Source organism: Apus apus, chromosome 5 (assembly GCF_020740795.1).
Source record: "Apus apus isolate bApuApu2 chromosome 5, bApuApu2.pri.cur, whole genome shotgun sequence".
Classification (NCBI taxonomy): domain Eukaryota; kingdom Metazoa; phylum Chordata; class Aves; order Apodiformes; family Apodidae; genus Apus; species Apus apus.
The window spans coordinates 58318935-58333226 of NC_067286.1; the positions used below are offsets into that span (position 1 = coordinate 58318935).

Consider the following 14292-nt stretch of genomic DNA (forward strand, 5'->3'; position numbering starts at 1 on the left):
TTCTAATCTCTTCAGGTTAGATTAAGAGAGAGGCAGCCAGGGTCAGAAAAGGTCAGTGAGATGAGGTTAATTTTTACAGAAACCCTTCCCTGCCAACCAAGACCCCTCTAGCCAGTCAGTCACTTGCAGTACATTATTTTGCATTATACAGAATTTATGATTTCTTATGGATTACACACATCACACTACATTGGATTCAGTTCACTGGTTGCCAAAAAACCCCAAATCCCAATGGCTTTAAATCCTTAATTAGCCCTTTCTTTGTCTTTTCTTCCCTTCATGCTTTGCCTCAGTTGCTTTTGGTTTTTTTAATAGAACAGAATAAAGTATTGCAATTTTATGCTTTTAGAGTTGATGAATCAGTATCTAGGTTTATTTTCATTAAGTATATGACAGGCTACCTGAGACAAAGATCCATGTACGCAATCCAGTTAAATTATTTCATTACCCCAATGCTCTGCTGGTGAACAGGAATAAGAACATTTTAAGAAATAAAAATAAAATTAAAATACAGATGCGTGGATAAAAAGTAGTTCTATTCCTACAGAGATTTAAGGAAATTTAAGGCATATGCATACCAAACTTTTCCCATTATGATACTTGAAGTTTTTTTCAGTAAGCTTCTCTCTTATATTTTTGAACCATATGTTTTCTGACTTTAAAAATAAGTTATACAAAATCTGACACTAAGGACTGATAATTATTTATATCCTTGAGTGCCCAAAGGTCAAATTCACACTGGGACTGACCAGGCTGTAGGCAAAGAAAGCTCTTATTTCACCAAAGTGTTTAGAAGATCTGAAGAGGTGTGGCAGAGGCAGAATCACAAATGAACACATCAGCAAAAGGTAGGTTTTTTTGTGCCATCACTGAGAGCCATTAATGATCCTAATTTCCTGGATATTGTTCAGAAGAGTAGAAGAGACCCCAGAAGGTACAGCCTGATGTAGGAATACCCCAAGAAAGCTCGCAGCAGGCATCGATCGGTGACATGAGCAACCAGAACTGCTCTCCTACCCACCCTGTACCTCAAACAACCTACACAAAGGAGTTCACCTTTCTTCTACTCTGTTCACATCATTTTTTTCCTACAGTATTTCAAAACGTGAGTAAAGTGCAAACATGTTTAAGATGTGCTATATTTGCATATAATTTTTTAAAGTCAATATTGCTGGAACACAGTTCATTTGGCAGGACGTAGAAAAAGAACAATTGTCTAAACCACCTTCATCTAAGCAGCATATTTAGGCACAGAATTAACCCTTAAAGTGACTTACTAAAGGACAAACTGGAAGGGTCCATGTCTGCCTCTAGAAGCCAGGCAGCAGGTAATGCTTACTGGGTATCTGTGCTTACTGCCTTGTAATAACCAGTCATATGTTTTAAGTCACCCTGATTCCTGTCTTGTTTCTCTTAATGTAATAATTTTGTTCACTCTTGACTTCAATCTCATTATTAATTCATGAGATAACTGATCAGTTCAACTACAGCTTTAATCTGACAATTGTCTCGATCAACTTCAGCCACAAAAGTTTTAGTTAGGACTCCAAATTATTTTGTTTCTTTTTTACTGCATGATAAAATCCATGCAGAAGTGTACAAAGCCATTTTTCTGTTGAAACTACCACGTCACTGCTCTAGACAGACAAAGATAACCTTACAAAATAAATATGCCAGCCACTTCATTCCACTTCCAAATTTGTATCCGTGTCCTTCATACTTCAGATCTCAAAACACTCAGATTAAATATGTTGATAACTTCTTAAAAGAACACTATGCTATAATGTAGCTTATATTTCTTTCACAGAAATACCACATATAAAAGAGTTTCTGAAAAAAGAAACAATAGACTACTGAATACATGCCCATCACTTCTGTTTGGTATGGGGCCTGAGAGTGCTCTCCATGTCCAAGCATCTTCCAGTGCTCAAATTCAGCAAGGTTGCACTCAACTCGGAATATCAATACAGACTTCAAATCTCTCACCCCACGTCAAGCTGTGGGCTGTAATATCCTCATTGCATCCTTTCCCTATCAGCTATTGCAGGCCTGATTGAACGGAAACATTTCAAATCGTACTCAGCCTTTGACAGCTGCTGAGTCAGGCCATGTCTCAAAAGAGCACTTGGGGTCAGGGGTTCTCCACTTGCATGTGTCCTTCAAGATGAACTGCAGGTCCTGAGGTCCAGACATGCTACCCTCTACTCTGTACCTTCCCATCCAAACATGATAAACCTGATCACCTCTGATGACAAAGTAACCCATTCAGTTGATGTAGGATGAGTGGTGGACATTGTCTACCTGGACTTTTCCATGGCTTTTGATAAGAGTCTCCCACAGCCTCCTCCTGGAGAAACTGACTCGTTACGGCCTTGACAAGGGCTCTGTGCAGTGGGTGGGGAACTGGTTGACAGACCATACCCAGAGGGTGACAGCAAATAGTTCCTCCTCAAACTAGCAACCGGTCATAAGTGGGGTCCCCCAGGGTTGATATTGGGCCAAATGACATTTAACATCTTCCTAAGTGACCTGGATTTGGGATGAAGAGCACCCTGATGAAGTTTGCTGATGACACCAAGACAAGTGGAGAGGCTGACACTCCAGAAGGGAGAGCCGCCCTCCAGGATGACCCAGACAGACTGGAGCAGTGGGCTAGCAAGAACCTAATGAAGTTTAATGTGGAGAAGTGTTAAGGTCTTGCACCTGGAAACACATAACCCAGGAAAGCAGTTCAGAATGGGATCCACCTGGCTGGAGTGCAGCCCTGTGGAAAAGGACCTGGGGGTCTTGGCGGATAACAGGCTCAACAGGAGTGAACAGTGTGCTGCAGCAGCAAAGAAAGCCAACAGGATGCTGGGCTGCATCAACATGGGCATCAGCAGCAGAGATAAGAAGTCATCATCCCACTCTATTCAGCACTTGTCTGACCACACCTAGAATACTGTGTTCAGTTTTGGTCCCTGCTCTACAAAAAGGATGCAGACAGGCTGGAAAGGGTCCAGAGAAGAGCCACAAGGATGATCAGAGGACTGGAGGACCTGCCATATGAGGAGAGGCTGAGAAAACTGGGTTTGTTCAGCCTGGAGAAAAGAAGGCTTAGGGAGACTTCATTACCGTGTTCCAGCACATAAAGGGTGGCTCCCAAGAAGATGGAGACTCCCTGTTTACAAAGAGTCACGTGGAAAAGACAAGGGGTAATGGGCACAAGTTTGCTTGCTCCTGGGGAGATTCCAATTGGACACAAGAGGTGAATTTTTCACCATGAGACAGTCAAACATTGGAATAGTCTCCCAAGGGAAGTGGTGGATTCCCCCACATTGGACAGTTTTAAGTCTCAGCTTGACAGGGTGCTGAGCCATCTCATATAAACTATAGTATTGCCTAGAAAGGTTGGACCATATGATCCTACAGGTACCTTCCAACCTGGCATTCTGTGATTCTATGATCCAGTCTGTAGCAGCACAGGTTTCAAGGGCAAAATACAGGAGCAGAGGAAAATGTATGCAAAAGCCAGTGATTTCCTCCCTTCTCTCAGCGTCACACAGAAGGAGATGGGATCCTTCTGTATAACAGAAGGAGGATGGGCTGCTCTAGAGCAGGTGGGGAAGTTAATCCTGGTTCCTGCATATCCTAAACACAGTAATGGGTTTGTTAAATCTACTGTTGTGTTGCACTGAAGGAAGGGGAAAATGCTGGGCAGAAATTTCTGACTCATAATAAATCGGAAATTGAACACCAGAAGAGAAAGTTAACTTTGTTGCATATATCTTACAAGACCACATTTAGAAGTTCTCTGTGTGTTTCATCCTATGTTTAGCAATAACTGCAGCAAAGTAAAACTGAAATCAGTCAGCACACCAGAAGCATCACTGGGTAATGAAACAGCATTTACACAAAAGACTGAGTTACAGTACTACTGGCTTATTTAAAACTAATTATGTAGACGTTGTTAAATATTATGTGAACAAACAGTACTTCAGGTTTTGCAGAAAACTGCTAGAACTTTTCAATATTTTACGCAGCCATGGTGAAAGAACTGCAATCATAACCATATAATGATTGCCAGCTAACCAGTCTGGCAATATGTGTAAACACCAAGAAACTAGAAGCTCCATGTGGCTGCTCTCCTAGTTTGGGTATCACAGAATCAGCCTTGGTAAAATAACATATGCTATATTGCAGTGAGAAAACCTGAATTTTTTGTTTTGTTCCATTTCCTTCACCATTTAACAAATACTCACTGAAGACTCAACTTAATTTGTAAATCTAACATGCATCAGACGCACATTTTTCCTGCTTTATACTCAAAAAATGAGCAGATACACACTGTAAAGATCAACAAGCAGATCCTGCTGGATTAGGGTCAAGTCAAGAAAAATCTACAGACAGAGAATGAGCATTTCACAGTGCTGAAGCACTCTCAGCTGTGACAGCAGGACATACACCTCCATGGTTTGGTAAAAAGAGCCATAACACTTCAGATTTCTTTAATTCTTCCTGCGACATCACACATAACTATTTTTGTTAACACATTATTGAAGTTCAAGAGACTGCACATATATACGTATATTAAGCCTCCCATTAGACCCACTGGGTATAATTTGGACGAAAAAAAGCTCACAGAGCATTTTCTTACAACCAACCTGAAAATGAGAACATAGATAAACAAGGCACCCACAATCCAACTGTCACACAAAATTACCTTCTGGGTTAAAATTGCTCCTATTTGTTCTTAAAATGCAAGCCAAAATTATTTCAGACACTCAGAAAAAAAAAACCCTCTGCATTTTTGTGCTGCTCAGCCAACCTCTCCTGGAATCTGACAAGGAGACAATTTTCTTGAGTGGGAGGCTGAAAAGCAATATCCAATTTATATTAAACAAACAAGAAGGTTGCTGTAAAAATAAGAAGACTTGACCTGGGTTCTGGGCCATGAGGTCGAGCCAGATCAATGCCTTTTTAGTTTAAAATTGAAGGCATTCTAATCATTTTGGGTAAACAGAACTGAGCACTGGATTTGGCAGATACCGGTTACTGCTGAAACACTGGCACAAGTCTAGATGTGTCCTCACCCAATCTTGAAGGGTTTATTTAAATGTTTCTCAAAGGTTCTCATCAGTCAAAATTAATGACAGTTCAGGAACACTCCCCTGCAGGCCCAGCAGACCATGTTCCCTTATCCTTACACTAAACCAAATTCTGACAATATTAAACACCTCTGTTCCAAAATCTGAGTGTTCCTATTGAAAGATGTACAACTAGAGATGATTTGCAGCATCACTGAACTTGCAGAAATCAGTACAGTTTATATCACAAAGGCTTCTTTACATCATTTCTCCTATCCTTAAGTTATTCCAGGGTAGTTTTTCTTCAATTACATTTTAAAAAGTGAAAACACAGGTGAGTTAGTTGCCTTACTGAAATGTTGGCATTTTATTCCAGGACTCAAAAACTAACTCCAGGACTAAAAAATGGAGATTCTTAGGAAAAATACTCAATTTTAATAACACAATAAGCTAGAAAACCTTTAGCATTTCTCTTAACTCACTGGCAGAACAGGCATGAAAGGGTAAAATGATTTTGTAACTCACCTCCTGAGGGAGGGAGGAAAGGACTGAGGGATGAAGGAATGAGCTTTTTGGCAACCTCATCCTAACAAATGGATGCTGCATGACAGAAAACTGCAAAACTGCTGGAGTAACTGCTGAGGTGCCTTGGGAGTCGGTGGCAGAAACAGACTTTAACCCTGCAGGCTGGGGATGAGAGCTGTGCTGGGCAATGGCTGGAAAGGAGCTCCTGGTTCAAGAGTACAAAGCACATCCAGGCAAGACACTATCCATACATGTTTCAAAGCTTAATATAGATGTATTTTCAGGGGTATAAAGGCCATCAGATGTGAAAGAAAAATGCTGTCATTGGTATCAGGGGGGACTGATCCTCAAAATGGCTTGAGTATTCAGAACAAACGTCAAATTCTTAGAAATACATGCCAGTTTTAGGAAGAATGGGTTTGGGGAACTGTTTTTTCTTTTTTCTTTATTTTTTGGGGGAATTAGTTAGAATTCTTTCCCCACTCTTCTGTCTTATCTCAGTGTCAAGAGAAATTAATTTGAGGGCAAAGGGATAACCTGCTGCACCGTGACCCGGACACCATGCTGGCTCCTGCCTCTCAGTGGCATTTGCTTAACTCCTTGTGTGCTCAGGAGCAAGTGCTATGCACAGAAGCAATGCCATTCTTCCTCCTGTGTCCTCACTTTATAAAGAGAGAAAGGCTGCCAGTCATCACATTTTAGCATTCAGAAGTTAAAAACACACACTCATTTTAAAACATGTTGGGTCAGATACGCTTCTTTTCAGTTCTTGCCTCTGATTTATCTCCTCATTACAAAAGGCTTCTTAGCTCATATGAACAGCAGCAACTTGCAGGATTAGCCAGGTTACAACATTACTACAGGCTTTACTAGATCAACTCCTCAAATCAACTGTGAACAAGTCAATGCATGTGTCAGCTCCTTTCAAGGTCATTTGTGAAGCTCTCCCCCGCACAACTAACTTTAATAAAGCAGATGCATGACATGAAAAGCAGAACCGTGGAAATCTTGAATTCATTTTTTCTTGGCTTTGCTTTTTGTAAATAAAATTCTAAACATAATTTGGATAAGCTTGTCCCTCTAAAAGTTACAAGACTGGAAAATACTGGTAAGATTTATTTTAAGTGGAGGTACTTATCAAATGTCACTGTCTTCCTGTTCAAAATGACTAATCATTTTGATTAACCTTTGATTTAAATGATTATATACCACAGCAAAGCACAAACATACATAAAATTACACTCCAAAGAAATTCTCAAAGCACAGCTCACATAAGAAAACAGTTATGTCAAAGTGGTTAGAGAATTTATTTACCATGTACATAATATTCAAACCAAAAGCTGACTCCACACACTCAACAGGAAGGCTAACACCACATGCACGTTCATACCCAGGAATCACAGTCTAGTTAATCCTGTAGCCAACATGAGACTCCTTCCAAAAGAAACATCAAAAATACCAATGAAGTAATAATTATGCTATAGAAGAAATTCCTAATGACCATCTCAACAAGTACTACCAGTATCTTCTGTAAGGAAATCTATTCCAAGTGGGACATTGGTGCTAACATGTTAGTCATATATAAAAAGAAAGCCTGAGGCAGCACAAGGCAAGAAATTAAATTTAGTATCTCACTTTGAGTAAATACATGTGAATTCCAAACCACGTAACAAACTTCAAAGTAGAAAGAGGAGGAGGATATCAAAGGTAAATTAGACAAAGAGCTGAAGGCAATTCTGAAAAATAAAAATATATGGTGGAAAAGTAAAGCATATAAGAGCACTCTTAAGATGCCATCTCAAAGGACCAATTTGTACAGAGAATACATACTAGCAAAGTTAGCATGGAAAACGTTCACTCTAAAGCCTCCTACCTATCAAACACAGGGACTTCAGACACCCAGGAATCCCCTGGATTATTTGAACTGAGCTTTGTTTCACACTTTTTTGGATTTTTTCACACCGTTTTGGATTATCTAAGTAATCAGAAAAACATGAGCTTGTGTTCCTCCCTTCCACAAATACCAGCCTCATAATGTAAAATCAAGTAAAGATATGTGCATTAAAAAACTCTTTGCTTTGGGGGTATGAAAATAAATTACAAACCATGGCTAATACAGAATACATGCTCAGGACATTCAGATTTTTGCTGAGTTAGGAGCAACCAGCCAGGACCAGGCAGGGCACTCAGCACCACACTTCCACCACCCTAAACCAGAGAACTACAAATAAAGGGCTTTTCAGTGATCCTGGGTGTGAGCCTAACAGGTGGTTTGGGACTTCTTCCCTACTCATTCCTCTGCAGGAAATCCAGATTCTGCTGGATATCAGCAAGATCAACAAGTGAAGATAAAGTTTTCAGGCTGGGTGTGACAAATAGTACACCATGCCCCCTCCCTTTCATCACTTTACCAATGATAATCTGGCAAAGACAATGAGATTGAAACAAATATCCACCTTAAAGAGTAATATTCCCATCCCAGACATGAGAAAAGGCCGAGAGTAAATGGGGGTGGGAGCTGGGGGGAGCAGTGCTCCCACAGGCTCATGGTGGGGAGCTGCCTCTGTTTCCCTCTGCAACATGGGATCATCAGGCCCCTGCAAAGCACCTAAATTACACTTCTGCCAATATTTTACCCCCCTTCAGGGGAATGTGATTCCAATTAGAGCCAAGAAAGCACCAAGTAATTTATCAGGTTAAATGAGATGCAGAACACTAGGCTGTAGAAAAGTACTATATACAGTCACCCTAATGATAAAGAGGTTTTTTCTGGGGTCATGACACCCATTGATAAGCCAAGAAAAATGTAGCTGGAGCTGACACTAATTGAAAGTCTACATCCAGGGCAGGAACTCGAGCAGCAGAACAAGTCCCTGGTATTGCAAATGCATGGATCACAATACCCAGATCCCGTGGCTCGGAGCCACGTGCCAACGTGGGTGAGCAAAATGGATGGTCAATAAATACCAGTGAGACCACGGAGAATTTAGACATGAATTTCCAAATCTAATAAAATCTGAGATCTCTACCAATGGCTTTTGTCATCTTCGTAGCAGGTATGATTTGGTTTTCTATTATATATTCATATGCTTCCATTCAGAACAACCTGTTTCATTACAACAGATTCAGCTGTGCTTCACAGCCCTGCTTCATTTCTTCCAAGGCAAATTCTTCAGGAGATTAACCTGACACATTTATTCCCCCGATAATACATCCCGTCTTCTCTGATATTATTACCAATTTCAAGCACATCGCAATAAATAGGCTTAAAATTTTTGAAGAGCAGTGACTTGAAAGCTTTCTTGTTCCCACATTTTCTTGGTACAATACATTTCACTTCACAAGTGATGCTGTAAGATTCAGCTGAAGTAAATCTAAAATAAATTATTAAGCTTCTAACCAAAAGCTTTCAGACCGAAACCCCCTCTTTACTGGACTTGAAGAGCTCCGGTGCACACATACCTCTCAGTGGAGCTTAGGTTTTAAGTAGCTCAAAGTGGCAAATGTTCTTTTCTAGGAGTTCAACGTATTATTCTTATGCTTCATACGCACAGAAGACACCAGTGAAGATAAAATGTGCAACTGGTAATTGAAATTAAAGTTGCAACATCTGTTACAGTAACATCCATCGTGCCACATCTCTAACACACAGAGAACGAAAAAGCTTCTGCGTACAAGGCCCCAGTTGTGATACCCACTGGAACAAAAATGCATTAAGAAATGTAATGAAATACATTTACACAACATAAAATTTCCTAAAATTACTTACACTGTCATTACCAGTCTTCTACCACCTTGACAGATACAATGAGTAAAACCCCAGTACAGTTCTGGGAAATGTGCCTGAGAAAAGTATGTCTTTTTATAAAACTGAAGAAGTTGCACTGCATTCAGGGTAAAGAAACCTGTTTAGAAGTCCAGTTTTCTTCTGAAAATATTTTTTTTTTAGTATCTACTCGTCTAAAATGAGAACTCTGCATGATCCTTGCAAGATTTTTTTGAAAGTACCTTCCAAACAAAATTTCAGAAAACACCAAACATTTCTGAGATTCCAAAATCTGGATTTTTTAAGAAATCACATGTAGATAAAATATAATGCCTGTGGTCACCATTAAGTCACCATCAAGTTAAGAGTGATTATAAAAGTAATAAAGCTATATTAAAAGGGCCACCAAGTAAAAGAATAGCCAGTTTAAGCATGCTCTGGGGACCATTCCAGCTCTTTAGAAATGTCTTGCAAACCAACAACTTTTTACAAGATTGTAAAACTTGCTTATCATTATCACATCAGTAAACAAAGGCTCTCCCAATATTCTACATGATTAACAGTGTAACTGCTAATTTATGTCATATTAAAAACGAAAAACAACCCAGAGGTTGCACCATGTCTGGCTCAGTCAACCATTTTTTCAGGGATAATCCAGAATTGTCTTGCCAGAAATAATAGCACAGAGTATTTCATAGCAAGAGACAATTAGAAAGATGGAGATGAAAATCAGCTTCTTATTTCTAGGGTGTTACATACTGTATATGAAGATGACTCCTGACACATATGACAAATTTGGCTCCATTATCTGTCCAAACCTGAAGGATATAAAATCTTGGCTTGCAAAAGGCAAGCAATAAAGACATTTCTTTATAAAAAGCCCTACTTTCCTACCTTCAAATTGAGATCAGGACTAAATCAGTAGCTCTTTAGAATCTGACAGTAACTCAGATGATCTACAGGACCAAATCAAAGCATGATTATGCAAGGTGCTACTGCAGTCAAATACAGCTTGGTAAATATTTAAGGCATTTTAAGATAAATGCACAGGACTGCAAATCACTACAAACTAAAATGGTTCACAAGATCTCTGCAAACGCCTCCTAGATAAAGATACATTATGTGCCTCATTCATTTCCTAATGAGCAATGTTCAGGGTTTTTTATTATTATTAATTGCATATAAATTACCATGATTTTTGTATCACTGGGAAAGTATTCAGCCATTCACCTCTCAGAGGAACAATGCTGAACAAAGGCAATGAGTGCATGGCATACAAGAACAATACAGAACACAAATTTATGCATGCCATTTAAAAGGCATGGCATTTAGACTACTAGCAGAAAAAAACCAAAGTATGTCATAAATCTTGAATTGTGAGGAAAAAAAAGCCCAACTAATGGTTTGCCAAGTCCTTGATACTATTTAAGCAAGAAAGCTGCCTGCTTCTGGAGTGTAAAATCTCCTTAACTCACAGATCTGCATGTATCTCCAACCTCCTCTGAAGTGTTCTGTTGCAATATTCATTGTATCCAAGATCTGCTAATCATCATCAGGAAACTCTGTTATGCATCTTAAGGACGTACTTTAGGCTCTCAAGAGGAAAAATAAACATGTTTTATTAGCTGCTTTTGGAAAATACTGATTTGTATTTATTTAGAAACCTTTTCAAGTTGCACCACTGTTACATTAAATATTTATGGCATGATTTTCCAACGAGTTTAACACCTGTTAAAGAGTTTAATGTGCTGACTTCAACAGGAGCTCCAAGTGCCCAATGTTTCTGCAAACCTCAGTGACAAGGTTTGGGTGTGGTGAAGCAACTTGAGCATGGATGCTACAGCTGAGCTATGAAATGCAACCAGGATCCTGACCAGCCCTTACTTTCCATCACAGCACTTCATTTCAGACAACTGAACTGGCCATATTTTACTAGAAATACCAGACACAAGACTCATTGATACCTGTTAAATCCAAAGAAAGCATAGGCTAAATGCTGTTAGTTAATCCTCAGTGCATCTTCACTTTCCTTCACTAGTGGAAAACGTGCTTCAGCCATTAGACATCACCTTAAGTAGCAACTTCCAGAGGAGACTAAAACACACTGTGAGTCAAAAACTGGAAAGCAAAGCTGTTGATGTTAAGGGTGAGAAGTTGAATAAGGATGAAGCTAACTTGTTAAAATAAAGAAGGTACAGCAGAGAAAGAAACGATGTTTGGTTCACTGCAAAAACCTGTATCCAGGTGACAGTGAGGTCAGAGGCACAGTCTTCAATTTTGGTTGAGAAGCCAAACATCAAAGCCAAATCTAAGCTTCTCAGCCTAAATTGAAGATCATGTCTCTGGTCTTGCTGTCAAATGAAGTCAAAATAAGGGCTGGGATCTAGTCATCCTTATTTTGCTTAGCTTCTGAGGGATGTGCACTCACTATTCCTCCCAGCTTCACCTTTTCAGGTGTCCTACGTCTCCTGTTTCTCGCACCTTGTGGCTGGCTGTCCTCCCAACCTCCCTGGTCCTTACCTGCTCTTGGCTACAATACATAGAATCATAGAACATCTCACGTTAGAAGAGACCCCATAAGGATCATTGAGTCCAGCTCCCTAGAATGGAGTCAGAAGGGAGAAATCTTTGAGGGACAGCTGGCTCACAGGCCACACATTGCTAAGGGCTACAACAAACAACGTCAAGTAACTAAAGCAGAGCTACTAAGATGATTAAGGGAGTGGAACATCTCCCTTATGAGGAAAGGTTGAGGGAGCTGGGTCTCTTTAGCTTGGAGAAAAGGAGGCTGAGGGGTGACCTCATCAATGTTTACAAATATGTAAGGGGTGAGTGTCAGGGAGATGGAGTTAGGCTCTTCTCAGTGATGACCAGTGATAGGACAAGGGGTAATGGATACAAATTGGAGCATAGGAGGTTCAAGGTGAATATCCGAAAAATTTTTTTTACTGTAAGAGTGACAGAGCACTGGAACAGGCTGCCCAGGGAGGTTGTGGAGTCTCCTTCACTGGAGACATTCAAAACCCACCTGGACATGTTCCTATGTGATGTACTCTAGGTGACCCTGCTCTGGCAGGGGGGGTTGGACTAGATGATCTTTCGAGGTCCCTTCCAACCCCTAGGATTCTATGATTCTATGAATTCAGGCTTACATGCACAATGGTCATCATCCTTGACTTAGGAAAGCTGAGGAAAGAAAAACTGCTCCTTTAAGAGACTTCTGATATAGTTGGGGTCTCAAAAAAATTTAAAGTCAATAGCCCTAGAAATACTATGGAGCAAATTAAAACCATTTAAAATCTTCAGTCGCATTACTGAAGAGGAACACCTAAAACTGAACTACAGAGCAAAGACACCATCTTACACTTCAGAATTAAATACCTAAACTTCCTTGTGGCATTGGGCCTATACTTTTGGAAGTAAAAAAACCTATGTATTTAGACAGTAAATAAATATATAACATCTAAGTAAGAAATTACAATAGACAGACATGATTCTAGTGATCATCCAACATGATTTCATATAGTGAAGATCAATAAAATAGTTGAACATTGCAGATAGGATACAACAATCTTCTTATACTGTTTGCAGCACACTACGAATCTGCCCAGCAAGTCAAGTATTTTACTCATTAAAACTGTAGATTTCATCACATGATAAAACATTTGCAAATGCAGACCAGAAAACTGACAAGCATATTTACTGTAAGGCTTTATATTTGTGTCATCAATTAACAACTAAAGTTTGGAATAAAACTAAAATAAAAACTAATCAGACCAGCGAGCTGTCAAAACAGATGGAAACTATACTTTTCAAATCAAGCCAAAAGCCAAAGCTTTCTAACATTTTGTGTCATGTCAGCTGATACAGACAGCTTAGAAAGGAAGGACAGCAAATGTCAGGAGGATATAATGAGAAGGTGTCCTGGCTGAAAGATTCACGTTTATGAATTTCCATTGATTTTGTTTTTGGGCTCTAGGATGATTTACTCACACCAAAGCAGACCTCTGATCCAGGAGCTATAAATAAGGTGCTGCCGTGACACCGCAAGCAGAATAAATAAAAACAGAGCCCCGACATTATTTTAGCCTCAAACAAATGTTTCAGTCCCTATATTGTCTGGCTCAGAAAGATACATAGACAGTCTCACAGACAGAGATATAAATGAACAATTGCAGTACCTTTTTCCCACACTGTTTACGGGGTTGGCTATACTCCTACTGGCAATAGATTTTCTTCTTGACAGCTTCTTGGTGTTGGTGCTGTCATCAGTGCTGTCATCCTCTTTCTTTGGTGTGTTACTTCCTTTGCTGTTCAGGTCCCTTAGCACATTATAATTAATTTTACTTGAGATTTTCTTCTGCTCTAACATCTTTTCAATTGCCTCTCCTGCTGTGCTGGCTTGAATTGGCTCCCGCTTCTTTGCAGATTTCTTTGGCTTAATTAAAATATAAAATTAGTGATGTAGATACAAACAAAGTTTCCCTAGAGCAGAAGGGCACGCTGCAGCTCAGCAGTCCTGGCTCAGGTGCTGCTGATGTGGGGATGCAGGTGATGTGGCCAGGATAAGCCAGTGCTCCCTTCTCCTGCCACTCAACAGCCCCCAGAGGTCTCTTTTTCTCCAAGAGATAAGTGTTTGCTTTTGCCAAGTGCCCATACAGCTTATTACAAATTCTTTACTTAAATATTTGTAATGCTGCCAGAGAAGAAATGCGGGCCATTTCTCAAGCATGAAAAAAAAACCAAAAACCAAGGGAGTGAAGTCCTATTACAGGAACAGGGACCCCGATAGCATCACCCAGCACGCAAATAAAGAAATTCCCCTGCTAAAATTCCCTTTAGAGTCAAGCTGGGTCACAGCTTCCCCAAACACTGACAACTCTGTGTCAACACTGCCGTGATACTTCATATCCAGCCCGCATGTGGTGTGGGAGA

At 39.9% G+C, this 14292-nt stretch overlaps 1 protein-coding gene across 3 annotated transcripts in view; it reads right to left on the bottom strand.

Moving 5' to 3' along the window:
- BRF1 (BRF1 RNA polymerase III transcription initiation factor subunit) overlaps positions 1–14292 on the bottom strand; it is a 517924-nt gene that overhangs the window by 378338 nt on the left and 125294 nt on the right. For all 3 annotated transcript variants that reach the window (XR_007889705.1, XM_051621438.1, XM_051621439.1), the window contains one exon: positions 13539–13795. Coding sequence is in view for 2 of the 3 variants with exons in the window: in XM_051621438.1 (XP_051477398.1) it covers positions 13539–13795 (257 nt within the window). In the remaining variant the exon portion in view is untranslated. The remainder of the gene's footprint in view (positions 1–13538; positions 13796–14292) is intronic.